At 52.5% G+C, this 12,642-nt stretch overlaps 1 protein-coding gene across 1 annotated transcript in view; it reads left to right on the top strand.

The window, feature by feature from the left end:
• Nucleotides 1–12,642, top strand: part of LOC106818013 (mediator of RNA polymerase II transcription subunit 13-like) — a 15,991-nt gene that overhangs the window by 2,047 nt on the left and 1,302 nt on the right. The window contains exons 3-7 of the mRNA XM_014822730.1: nucleotides 8,800–8,935; nucleotides 9,448–9,570; nucleotides 10,218–10,379; nucleotides 10,758–10,981; nucleotides 11,889–12,072. Coding sequence (XP_014678216.1) covers nucleotides 8,800–8,935; nucleotides 9,448–9,570; nucleotides 10,218–10,379; nucleotides 10,758–10,981; nucleotides 11,889–12,072 — 829 coding nt within the window. The remainder of the gene's footprint in view (nucleotides 1–8,799; nucleotides 8,936–9,447; nucleotides 9,571–10,217; nucleotides 10,380–10,757; nucleotides 10,982–11,888; nucleotides 12,073–12,642) is intronic.

Below are 12,642 nucleotides of genomic sequence, written 5' to 3'. Positions count from 1 at the left end.
TTCATAACATATTTTATTAGATTCTTACATTATTGTGCACATTTCTAAATCAATGCTATCTTCATATTAATTATGTAATTGCCAGCATTTCGACATATCACACATTTTATCTAATGCCGCACAAAAATTCTTGTGTACTCGCGATAGTTAACAGACCTGACGTGTGGCCTGATATTTTGCGATACATAATATCGATGTGCGCGACATCGCTTTCACTGCGTCACTGTCGTTGTTCATGGCGGGCTGGTCATCACGGTGTCATTTGCTGTTGTTGCAGACTGCGTGCCGTACGTTACCGGCCCCCGACTGCCGCCACCGCTTCGGTCAGCGCGTCCAAGTACGCGCCAGCCTGACTGCGCTGCCGAGCACGCATCGCAGCGGCGAGCAGCCCCATCGCAGCGCTGCCTGAGTACAAGCCCTCGTGGCAGCAGTCACCCAGGCACCGCTCATGAAGAAACACATGCCCTGTGATCAGTATCAGAGCACGACAGAGGCGGCGTGAGTCATCCCGCGCTGTTATTTACCATAATGTAATTGTAATCGTGCGTCTTAATGGAATGTAATCGCTAATCTTTTAGCCATAATGTACATCATAATGAATCGTAAACATATTGTAATCGCTAAATGTAATCATTATCATAATCATATTGTAATCTTAATGAAATGCTATCTGTAATCATGATCATATCTATGATCGTAATCATATGCTAAAGTAACGCCAGAACGACTTGGCAGACAAACCATGTACATGTACATATACATACGTATAAGTGCTTTAATTTGTTGTCAACGGAATAAACGATTATTGTATTTTTAGCCCTGGCGAGTTTACATTAGTGCTGAATAGGAAACCGTGCGGCCTGGGCAGACGGTCGTTGTGTACAGGCATTAGCCTCTGTAGCGGCTGCGTTAGGCAGGTGGTCCTTATATGCAGGCTAGTCATGCTTTTCGCCTTGGGGATTTTTTGATGGTTCGTTAACAGGAAGCGTGAATTCATTGATAATAGAGGTAGTCGCTAAAGGCTGATCTGACTGTGATATATATATGTATAGTATATTATATATATATGCTGTATATACATACATATAGGTAACATGTAACCACATGTACATATACGTACATGTGGACAGCTATAAGTAACGTGTATAATGAAACATGGACCGCGTGTACACGAAATGATGTGACGTTAACACGGTAATAATGTAACATGTAAACGTGTGTAACACAGTAATAATGTAACATGTTTAACATGTGTAACACGGTAATGATGTAACATGTGATATGTGTAACACGGTAATAATGTAACATGTTTAACACGGTATGAATTTGAACACCGGGTAATAATGTAACATGTTTAACACGGTAATAATGTAACATGTTTAACACGTAATAATGTAACATGTATAACACGGTAATAATGTAACATGTTTAACACGTAAATGTAAATTAAACTATAAGTAACATGTTTAAACACGGTATAATGAAACATGTTTACACAGGAATATGGTAACATGTTTTAACACCGGTAATAATGTCACAGTGTTTAAACACGACGTATAATGTAACATGTTTACCGGAATAATGTAACAGTGTTTAACACGAGCGTAATAATTGTAACATTTTCAATACTGTCATAATGTACATCTTACACGGTGTAATGTACATTACATGCGTAAATAATGTAACATGCTTTATACGGTAATAATGTAACAGCTTTAACACGGTAATAATGTACATGTTTAAACTTAATATGTAAATGTTTAACGTAAACCCGGTAATAATGAACATGTTTACACGTGTGTAACACGGTATTAATAATGCTAACATGTACGTGGTATAACACGTAAATGTAACAGTAAGTGTGTAACTCGGGTAATAATGTAACATGTTTAACAGAGTGAAGGCTCCGGAAGTAATGATAACAGTGCCGATAGTGATAACACAAGCGCAATGAATACATAGGTATAGCACTGACATATATTAACAACGTATAGCTGAGACTACGCTACTCAATCTATATGAAATGACTATACAAATGTGTGATTGTGACGTAATCTGCCAGATCAACAACACCAGAAACAACTGACCTCAGAGAAGCTCTGCACGATAAGCAACGCGAATGCTAAAGGTTACTCTCTTGCAACGACGTTACGGCACGACCGTGGACGCACAAATACTGAGCACCGCTACCGCGCCGCGATTCCTCGCAAGTCTGACCCAGCCGCTCTCCTATGCGTGATACATAGGACTTGCTGCCGTACGCATGACGAGCTGCGTCGTGTCTCGGCCTGGGCCTACTTCCAACGCTCCTGTGCTCGCCAGATGTGAGCGAGCTGTCGCTCCACGGTGCGCGCAACCAGCTCGCGGCAACGTTGTACGTCGCCTCCCACAGCCTTTCTTTTCTTCCTCTGGTGATGCTTCGCGACAGCGAGCTCAGGCGCTGCAGGGGCGACCGCATCGGATCGGTGCCGCAACGACGTCCTGGAGAACTGTGACCGTTGGCTTCCGCGCTGGCTGGCGCGAGTGCCCCGGCACAAGGCAACACAGCACACTCGGGCGTCTAAACAACCTTTCTCGGCTGCTTTGATTCTCCACGCAACCTCCATACGCTCGAGACCTCTATCAAGAAGCTCACGATGCTTCACCGAAGTCAAGGCTGACTCACAGTGTCGCGTACGCTTGCAACATGAACGACTAGAGTTCAAACCGTCCGGGTTGAGTATACTAGCGCAGCGCGATCCTGTGATAAACATTTCAAGACTTCACGCTGTGCGTACGGACAGTGCGATGAGTTCTTTTGTCAGAGCTCAAGTGAGTGCAGGCCGGGGGTGTCGCGAACGCTCGTTTCGCTGATTTTGTGTCGTGTGTACCGTGTGCGCAGACCTAGCTGTCGCTCGTGCTCGCGACAATAGATCACTGTCTCAAGCGCTTCCGTATGTTGATGCACATGCAACGCTCACAAAACAGCTGTCTCGTAAGTAGCGTTTGTTAAACCATACAGTTATGTGTGTGTGACAAAATGCTGTTGCTCGTAGTCTGTGCCTGCTTGTGGTGTATGTGCATATGACTGGACCACTGTTAGCCCCAGTAAGCGCACAATCAAACCTCGACTACGCCACAACACAATGCTCGCCAAAACACTTTCACACCTCTACCTAAACACATACGTACGTGCTATGACACCACCACACAACCACGCACCGTCAGACACACACACAGTGACGGAAGAAACGGCACCGAACGCGCACGAGTAGCGCACGCGACGCACGACGCCGCCGCACGCACGGCACGCACGCACGCAGGACACAGCACATAGCACCAGGTACCGCGAGCTGACACAGCTGTGTGTCGATGGCAGCTACGCGTGTGAAGTGGTTGACGCGCCACCTCAGTCGCGACGGTCCTGCCTCGCTGAGTAGGATGATCAGCCAGTCACGTGCATCACACGCGAATACTGCCGTCGCCCGTAGCGTGTGTATGCAGGCAGCCTAGCAGTGCCTGTCTGCTTGGCGAGCTGCACAGCGTCCCGAGTACTGTCTCGGACTGAATCCAAACGCATTCATGCACGCCTCACAACCATCTGCAACAGCACGTGGCGTTGACGTCTCGCGTGAGCAGATGCGTACTGCGCAGGCAAGATCGCCGTGTACTCATACTCGCGAGATCCAACGCGAGAACAGGGCAGCACGCATTCAAGATAATGTAGATCGGAGGAGTCTATGATTACCAATCTTTTAGTGAATTTGTCATCATACGCGTCGTCACATAGGAGAATACAGGGTAGTGTTAGGATGAAAGAAAAGAAAAATCGAGGAGTAATGGGCTACAAGAGATACACGCAAAGAAGTAAGACAGCGAGACAGGACAGCACACACATAGAGAGTAAGAGTAGAGTGAGAGGAGCGAGAGGGACGAGGGAAGGGGGAGCCGAGGGTACAGAGGACAGGCGCTCTCCGAGCTGTGCGTGCGTGCGTGCGTGCGTGCTACTGGATGGAGGCGGAGGATGAGAGGAGAAGACGTGACGAGAGCAGAGAGATTGAGCTAGGGGGGTGGCGGTGCAATAACAGCTAGGTGCCACGCGCAGGAGCAGCGTACGAGCACCGGGCGAGCGGGTACGCGCAGTGGACAGGGGGCGCCGCAATGGAACGACCTATGGTCCCGGGGGGAGGGCCCGCCAGCGCGTTCGGGCCCGCGCCGCAGAGAGAGGGTGGATGAGAAACCGGCAGACGTGGCTCGGGTGGAATAAACCGCATGGTGCACAGATGCGGGCAGTAGGATGGAGAACCTCGTCAATAAGTGCCGCAATGACGGCAGCGACGACAACCAGAACATTGCTGCAGTGTCGTGCTACAAGTGTGTCCAGTCATTTTCCTGGGCCCTTCACCCCGTAGATCCCGACGTATAACGTGCCTTGCCCGTCAGCAGTATTGTAACATATGCCTTGACCACGCTGCGGCTCGATATCACCTACTCGCACTCGCTCTGCTGTCCTTGCTCATCATGGGCCTGCTTCATCTTCCCGCTCGTGCCTTTCATCACAAGCTCTCTCCAAAAATCTCCCTAAATGTTCATGAGTTCGTCCCTCAACAATCCCTACCACAATCAACATAAGCCTCTATTACATACTGTCATACATCGTCGACCCCAACTCCTCCAAAACAGCAGCTCGCTAATTCCTCTTACTTCAAGCATTTCCTCGTAACACATCTCTCTACTCATCCTGCCCTCTAATCCCTCACGCCTCTCACGTTCTTGTTCTGAGCCTTCTCTTTGCGTTTCGACATTGAGACTCGCCATCGCAATTCCTCTCGCGTTCCACTCGCTCTCTCACTCGTCTCTATGCTGGCCGGTCCCTTCCTAACATCTCCTTGCTCGCCCACCAGCATACCTCACTCTCACCGTACTCTCTCTACTGTTGCTTCATTTCCGCCTTCGTGCGACCCGGCAGGTTATATTCTCGCATTGTCAGTTGCCCTAGGGTCACTATTAAATCTCTCGCAGCCTGCCACTTGTTCGCACTTGTGGTTCGCTTGCCTTTCTTTTTTCTTTTCTCACAGTGCACTTTTAGATATCTGCTCGTCTCGGTCAACACTCGCGACTACAGCTATCTGACGTTTTAGGGTCACGTCAGACATTGCCGTCTGCTCGTCCGGTGCACTGCACCTGTTGCAAGCTCTTGCTCTTCTACACTTATGACCAGTCAGGCGCGCTTGTTTACGGGTGCACCCAACCGATCCGTTGCTTAATCGACCATGATGCACTCACTCCGTCCCACCCGATATTCTGCCTTTCAGACACTTGCACGGATTACAGTCTCGCTCACCTCTCTCCCACAAATATTACCTCTCCTGGGCCGAGGCCCCTTGTCCCCACGGCACTCCCCCTCTCTTAGCTACTGGCCATTGCCTACGTACGTTGGGGGCCTGCCCTCAAGCCTCCCGCATACCATCCATAGACTCGGTACCTACCTCTGCTCTGTCAATCTCATACCCCTGGCCTACTCCTCTCAGTCTTGATCTCACGCCTCCCTTGCGCGATACCTCTTTCGTCCATTTTCGAGTTTGATAGGGTTGAGCGCAACCTGCTCATGGATGTTTCTCTCTCTATCTCTACTCCATTCAGAGTCAACGTTGACTTTGTTTGACTCTCCATGTTCCAGTTGATCCTCGCTTCAGATGGTCTCGATTCCATACGAACCTGTTCGCCTCGCCTCGAGACACCTCGCTCATCAACGACCATGCCTCCTCTGCGATCGCAACTTGTTATACTGAACTCGCTCAGTCGTGATCGAGCCCGACTCCTGTATGCCGATCCGCCGTCCACCTCTCCTTCTGTACGCATCTGGACACTAAACCACCTAGTAACCTTTCTCTATCTGTCTGACCGTAACCAGAATGCTGTGTATGACACACGCGTCAATTCTTGACTCTTTTTCTACTCTCCTCTAACCAAGTCTGCATTCATCCTGAAACTCCCTCAAACCTAGCCGCCTCTACAAACAACCTCTTCCTATGCTCTCCTCCTCTAAGACTCCCCTAGCCCCTAAAATGTGTTAACAGGCCTCGCTGTAAGCCCTCCTGGCTCTTGTCGCGGTTGCTATCATTGTCTGCTGTGTGCCGTACCGTGCTGTCGCCAGATGATGCCCGTGCCAACGCTCGCGTGTCGCGCTTTCCCTACGCATATGGCTGTCTCTCTGTGTACTCTACCGCCGCCCAGCGAAGCTCCTTCTGCCGTGGCCTGACTGCGCTCGACTCCGCTTCGCTGCGTCCTCTCTTGCCCTGCGCGCTAGCTCGCTACTCCGCTGTCCGCTCCCTCCGCTCCTGCCTCTCTCTCGTCCGCACCTCCCTCCGGTGGTCGTCATCCTGTGCTCTTGTGCTATCTCTATTGGCTTCACGCTCCTGTCATTAGCTTCGTCGCTAGTGCTCCTCCGTCACGCCCTCTGCGCGCACCAACTCTCTCGCTGCTGACCACGAGCGTCCCGCGCTCGCACTCCTGTGGGACGCTCCATCATGTGCTGCGCAACTTCGTGCTACTGCCTCCCTCCTTGCCTGTCTCTCTCTGGCGCTGCGTCTCCGATAGCCGCCTGCGAGTGGCGTCCGGTGCCGCCATTGCCTGTTCCATTGACATTTCTTGCTATGCTGTGTGTGTCATTCCATATCCCTGCCAGCTCGTGCCTCTCCCTCCGCTCGCCCCAGCACATCACTCTGTCCTGCTGCCACGGCGCCACACTCCCCTGGCCGCCGTGTGCTGCGTCCCGTCTGCTCATCTCTTTGCCAGTACCGCCCTGCACACCACTTGGCCTCGCGCGTACATCGCCTGACGCTCATCCCGTCCCGGATACCATTTGCTCGCCTTCCTACGTGTGGTTCAGCGCGGGTGCGTAACCGCGCCCCTGCACCCACAACCCCTGCCACCCTTCCTCCCGTCACCCCTCCGGTGGCCCCGTTACAACTCCCCGCCCGACTACTTCTCTCTCACCTGCCTGAGCCCTGATCGTCCCTCGCGGCCGACTTCTCCTTCGCGTCTCGGCCAAGCGATCGCTTGCGCACGGGGGCAGCTACCAGGGCTCTCAAAGCGGCCGCTCGTCAACTCCAGCTCCCGGACGACGGCAGGAGGAGAAGTGGCGCAGTTTTGCGACGGCGACGCGGGAGGAGCGAAGGGAAGGAGGGGGTCACGGGCGGGAAGGCGAGGGCAGAGGGGGGGCTCTGGCGGTAGCACGAGGTGTTTTATAGAGCTCGCCGTGCCAGGGTGTCGGTTCGCGGCGCGGGAGTCCAGCCAGGGTCAGTCTGAAAAAGGCCGATTGCCCGGTAGCGCCGGGGTGACGCACCACCCAACACCAAGCCCGCAGTCCTGGCACCAGGGGTTGTGGCAGGAAGGGAAATGCAGGGGAATTAGGGCAGGGATGTAGCAGGAAGCGGTTGTGGCAGCGGTGTGGGGAGGACGAGAGAGAGAGGCAGGACGGGGAGAACCAAACAGGGGAAACATACCACACACCAAAACGCAACGGTGGCAGGGGTTGGGCAGCGAGGCTGAGGGGAGCCGGTCGCAGGCGGTTTGCGAGCAGGAGAGAGAAGTCAGGGGGAGGGGAGGCGCTCGCAGGGGTTGGAGCAGGAGAGAGAAAGGCAGGAGGGAGTGGGGGTGGTGGCAGGTGTGGAGGGAGGGACGTCGTGGCAGGGGTTGGGGCAGGAGGGTAGGGGTCAGGGTCCACAGGGTGGAGCAGTGAGAGAGAAGCAGGAAGGGGAGGGGTCCGGTGGCAGTGAGAGAGAGAGGCAAGGAGCCGAGGGGAAGTGGCAGGGGTTGGGGCAGGGAGAAGGGGCAGAGAGGGAGGAGAGGGGTGGCAAGGGGTTGGGGCAGAGAGCAGAAGAGAGCAGGACGGAGCGGGAGGGGTGGCAGCGGGTTGGGCAGGAGAGAGGAGAGGCAGGAGGGAGGGGGAGGGGGTGGACAAGGGTTGGGCAGGAGAGAGAAGGCAGGAGGGAGGGGAGGGGTTGGGGGCAGGGAGAGAGGCAGGAGGGAGGAGAGGAGGTGGCAGGAGGTTGGGCAGGATGAGAGAGAGAGGCAGGGAGGAGGGGAGGGGTTGGCAAGGGTTTGGGGCAGGAGAGAGAAAGGCAGGGGGAGGGTGAGACGGTTGGCGTGGCTATGGCAGGGAGGAAGAAAGGCAGGAGGGAGGGGAGGGGTGGCGGCAGGGAGAGCGAGGACAGGAGAGGACGAGGGGTGGCGGGGATTGGGGGCAGCGCAGAGACGAGAGAGGCAGGATGGAGGGAGAGGGGTTGGGGCAGAGAGAGAAGAGAGGCAGAGGGAGGGGAGGGGTGCAGGGTTGGGGCCAGAGAGAGAGAGAGGCAGGAGGGGGAGGGGGTGGCAGGGGGTTGTGGGCAGGAGGGAGGAGAGAGGGAGGGGAGTGGCAGGGGTTGGGGCAGGAGAGAGAGAGAGAGAGAGATGCAGGATGGGGGAGAGGGGTGGGGGGGGGGGGAGGGGTGTCAAGTATGTTAAATGCTCGCAGGTATGTGGGGTTGGGGCAGGAGAGAGAGAGAGGCAGGAGGGAGGGGAGGGGTGGCAAGGGTTGGGGCAGGAGAGAGAAAGGCAGGAGGGAGGGGAGTGGCAGGGGTTGGGGCAGGAGAGAGAGAGAGAGAGAGAGATGCAGGATGGAGGAGAGGGGTGGGAGGTAGGTGAGGGGTGTCAAGTATGTGAAATGCTCGCAGGTATGTGGGTTAGCGGGAAGGCCAGAAATACATAAATTTACACGGAATGCTAGCAATGTTTATAATGTTAGTAATGCATGACGTCATCGTTGCACTTTTGCAGGTTCTCATCACCATCATGCAGGCTCAGTGCTCCACGCTGTTCTCCTCGCTCACTCTGCTGTTTAAATTCACGAAGCCATATCTGCGCAGCAGTGCAGAACCCGCGCATAAGGAGCTACGCGAACTGGAACTCATGGGTACGTTAATTAGAGGCGCCATGATACACATGGCGAATACGATATGGCAAAGGTGATAGGTATCCTGATGCATGCAGAGTGGCAAATACGACTGTTATTCGCAACGCCAAGACACATCGATCATTCTCTCTGTCTCTCTCTGTCTCTCCCTCCCTCCTCCCCCCTCCATCCATACCTCCCTTCCCTCGCTCCCCCTTTCCCTCTCCCTCTCGCTCCTCTCACTCTAACTCTCACTCTCTCTGTGTGTCTGTCTGTCGCTGTCTTTACTTCTTTGTCGTGTATCTCTTGTACCCATTACCCTCGATTTCCTTTTCTTTCACACACTTGTATTCCTCATGTGACGAGCGTTGATGACATTCATTAAACAGATGGTAATCATAACTCGTCCATCTACATTATCTTGAATGCGTGCCCTGCTCTGTCTCGCGCTTGGACTCGCGAGTGAGTACACGGGCGCATCTTGCTGGGCAGTACGCATCTTGCTCACCGGCGATCGTCACCGTGTGTTGCAGATGGTTGTGAGGCGTGCATGAATGCGTTGGATCAGTCGAGACAGTACTGGGACGGCTGCAGCTCGGGCAAGCAGGACAAGGCACTGCTCAGGTCCTGCATACACACCTGGGCGTATTCACGTGGTGAGTGCACGTGACTGGCTGACTGCTCTCAGTGAGGCGGTGGTGAGGTGGCGTCGTACACGTTCACACGTGCTGTCACCAAGCTGTGTCAGTGTGTGTTGTGTGTGTGTGCGTGCGTGCGTGCGTGCGTGCGTGCGTGCGTGCGTGCGTGCGTGCGTGCGTGCGTGCGTTCGTGCGTTTCTCACTGTGTGTGTGTGCGTGCGTGTGTGTGTGTGTGCATAACGTACGTATGTGTTTAGTAGAGGTGTGAAAGTGTTTTGCGAGCATTGTGTGTGCGTAGTAGAGGTTTGATTGTGTTTGGCTAGAGTTCTATATGTTCAGGGGAGGTTTGACAGCATTTTGTAAAACACTGTATGTGTTTACTAGAGCTTTGACAGTGTTTTGTGAGCGTTGCATGTGTCCAACGGAGGCTTGACAGTGTTTTGTGAGTGTTGCATGTATACAGTGGAGGTTTGACAGCGTTTTGTGAACGTTACGTGTGTCCAGTGGAGGTTTGACAATGTTTAGTGAGCGCTGCGTGTATATAGCGGAGGTTTGACAGCGTTTTGTGAGCGTTGCATGTGTCCAACTGAGGTTTGACACTGTTTTGTGAGCGTTGTGTGTATATATAGCAGAGGTTTGACCTGTTATTTTCGTGCTTGTCGCAGCGGTGAGCACGGTGAATTCTCAGGACGTCGTGCGGGTGATGCGGTCGCTGCAGCCCTACCTGCAGGAAGCCATCCAGAGGAAGAACAAGAAGCTGTGGGAGGCGACGTACAACGTTGCCGGGCCGCTTACGTGGAGGCAGTTCCACAAGCTGGCCGGCAGAGGTGAGTACTCCAGGCGAAACTACGCTCGTTGTCCGACGAAGGGAGCCTAGACTTATTAATGCTGTTATTAGATGCGCCGTGGTACGGTATTTGTTCTCACGGTCGATGAGGTAACGTCGTTGGTAAAAAGTACCTTTAGCATTCGTTGTTGTCGTTTTTATCGTTGTTGTTGTTGTTATCGTTATTGTTTTTGTCATTTTTGTTGTCGTTATCGTTATTGATGTTGTCAACTTGTCATTGTTGTTGTTTTTGTTGTTATCTTTGTTATCGTTGTTGTTGTTGTTGTTGTTGTTGTTGTTGTTGTTGTTGTTGTTGTTGTTATTGTTTTTATTGTTGTTATTGTTGTCGTCGTTGTGATCATGGTTGCCGTGGTTACAGGTACGGAGGAGCAGTGTGAGCCGCAGCCTATTCCGTCGTTACTCGTCGGCCACGATAAGGACTGGATGTCGCTGTCACCCTACGCCGTCTCCTACTGGGACAAGCTGCTGCTGGAGCCATACTCGTCAAGCCGCGACGTCGCATACGTCGTCGTTGCCCCCGACAACGAGCACGTGCTCAGCAGCGTTCGCGTCTTCTTCAAGGAGCTGAGCAGCACCTACGATGTGCGTACCCTCCTCCTTCCTCCTTCCTCCTTCCTCCTCCTTCCCTCCTCTCTACCTCCTCGTCTTTCCCTCCCTCCGCTTCCTCCTCTAGTTCCTCGTACCTCCTCGTCTTCCCCCTCCCTCCGCTTCCTCCCTCCTCCCTTCTTGGACCACCCTTCTCTTCTTTCTCCTCTAGCCTCTCGTACCTCCTCATCTTCCCCCTCCTCCTCCCTCCTCCTCCCTCTTCCCTGCTCTTTCCTCCTCCCTCCTCCCTCCTCCCTCCTCCCTGCTCCTCCTTCTTTGCACCATTCTTCTCTTCTTCCTCCTCTAGCCTCTCGTACCTCCTCATCTTCCCCCTCCTTCCTTGTCCTCCACCCTCTAGCTCTTTGTGCCTCCTTGTCTTTCCCCTCTAGCCCCTCATAGCTCCTCGTCTTCCCCCTTCCTCCTGGTCCTCTTCCCGCTTCTTTGTTTCCTTGTTTCCTTCCTCCTCTTTGTCCTCCTTCTTCATCTTCCCTTCCTCTTCCTTATACTCCCCGCGTCATTTACATACACTAAGATATGTGTAGTGCTTATTTATTATTGCGAGAGTTGCGCATAGAGACGCGTACTGTACTGTACGTCTATAGCTGTGATCTATCTATAGTTGGTGACATCTATAGCTGTGATCTATCTATAGTCGGTGACATCTATAGCTGTGATCTATCTATAGTTGGTGACATCTATAGCTGTGATCTATCTATAGTCGGTGACATCTATAGCTGTGATCTATCTATAGTCGGTGACATCTATAGCTGTGATCTATCTATAGTTGGTGACATTTATAGCTGTGATCTATCTATAGTCGGTGACATCTATAGCTGTGACCTATCTATAGCTGTGGTCTATCTATAGTTGGTGACATCTATAGCTGAGTCTCTCTTGTGTGCAGGTGTGTCGACTGGGCAAGCACACTCCCATCACGAAGATACTGCGTGACGGCATCCTGCGGGTCGGCAAGACGGCTGCGAGGAAGCTGGCAGATGAGAAGGTGGATGTGTGGTTCTCACAGATTGGTGACTCTCCGGCCGCCGCCCGGCTGAAGCTCTACGCACAAGTCTGCAAGGGTCACCTAGGTGAGATGCTGACCAAGAGATTGGCTGGACGCTGCCCAGGGGTGTCGGAAATAACATCGGGTGTGACGTTAGTCTTAACGTGGACTTAGCCTCATAGACCGTTAGCAGAAACGTGGCAAAGTTATTTCTCGTATGCGACGCGTAGAAGTCTGGTCTTCAAGGAAATGTACTGTACTGTGTTTCTGTCAACGGTCTGTGGAAAAAGTGGATGTTAAGTCTAATGTTCAGACAATGTTTTGATTCCGGACAACTGATTCCGAACGTCTGAAAACTAGTTCCATTAGAATTGGTCATTAGAAATTTGAATTAGTTATTAGAATTAGTATTTAGACTTGGGTTCGACACTAGAGTTGGTCATTAGACACTAATTTGTTGTTAGAATTGTCAGTAGACATTTTCCTAATGTCCCTTCTCCAATCTTGACCGGTACCCGTCCGGTCAGGGACTGGATGTTTCTGTCCCATAGTTACTTAATATAAATCTAATACTACGACCACTGCCGGTGGGCGAAACATGGTATGAGGGGTGCGAAACATGTTATGAGAGGTGCGGAACATGGTATGAGAGGTG

Source organism: Priapulus caudatus, unplaced genomic scaffold (assembly GCF_000485595.1).
Source record: "Priapulus caudatus unplaced genomic scaffold, Priapulus_caudatus-5.0.1 Scaffold36, whole genome shotgun sequence".
NCBI lineage: Eukaryota > Metazoa > Priapulida > Priapulimorpha > Priapulimorphida > Priapulidae > Priapulus > Priapulus caudatus.
Note: the sequence above shows the minus strand (reverse complement) of the source record. Positions and strands in the feature narration are given on the sequence as shown.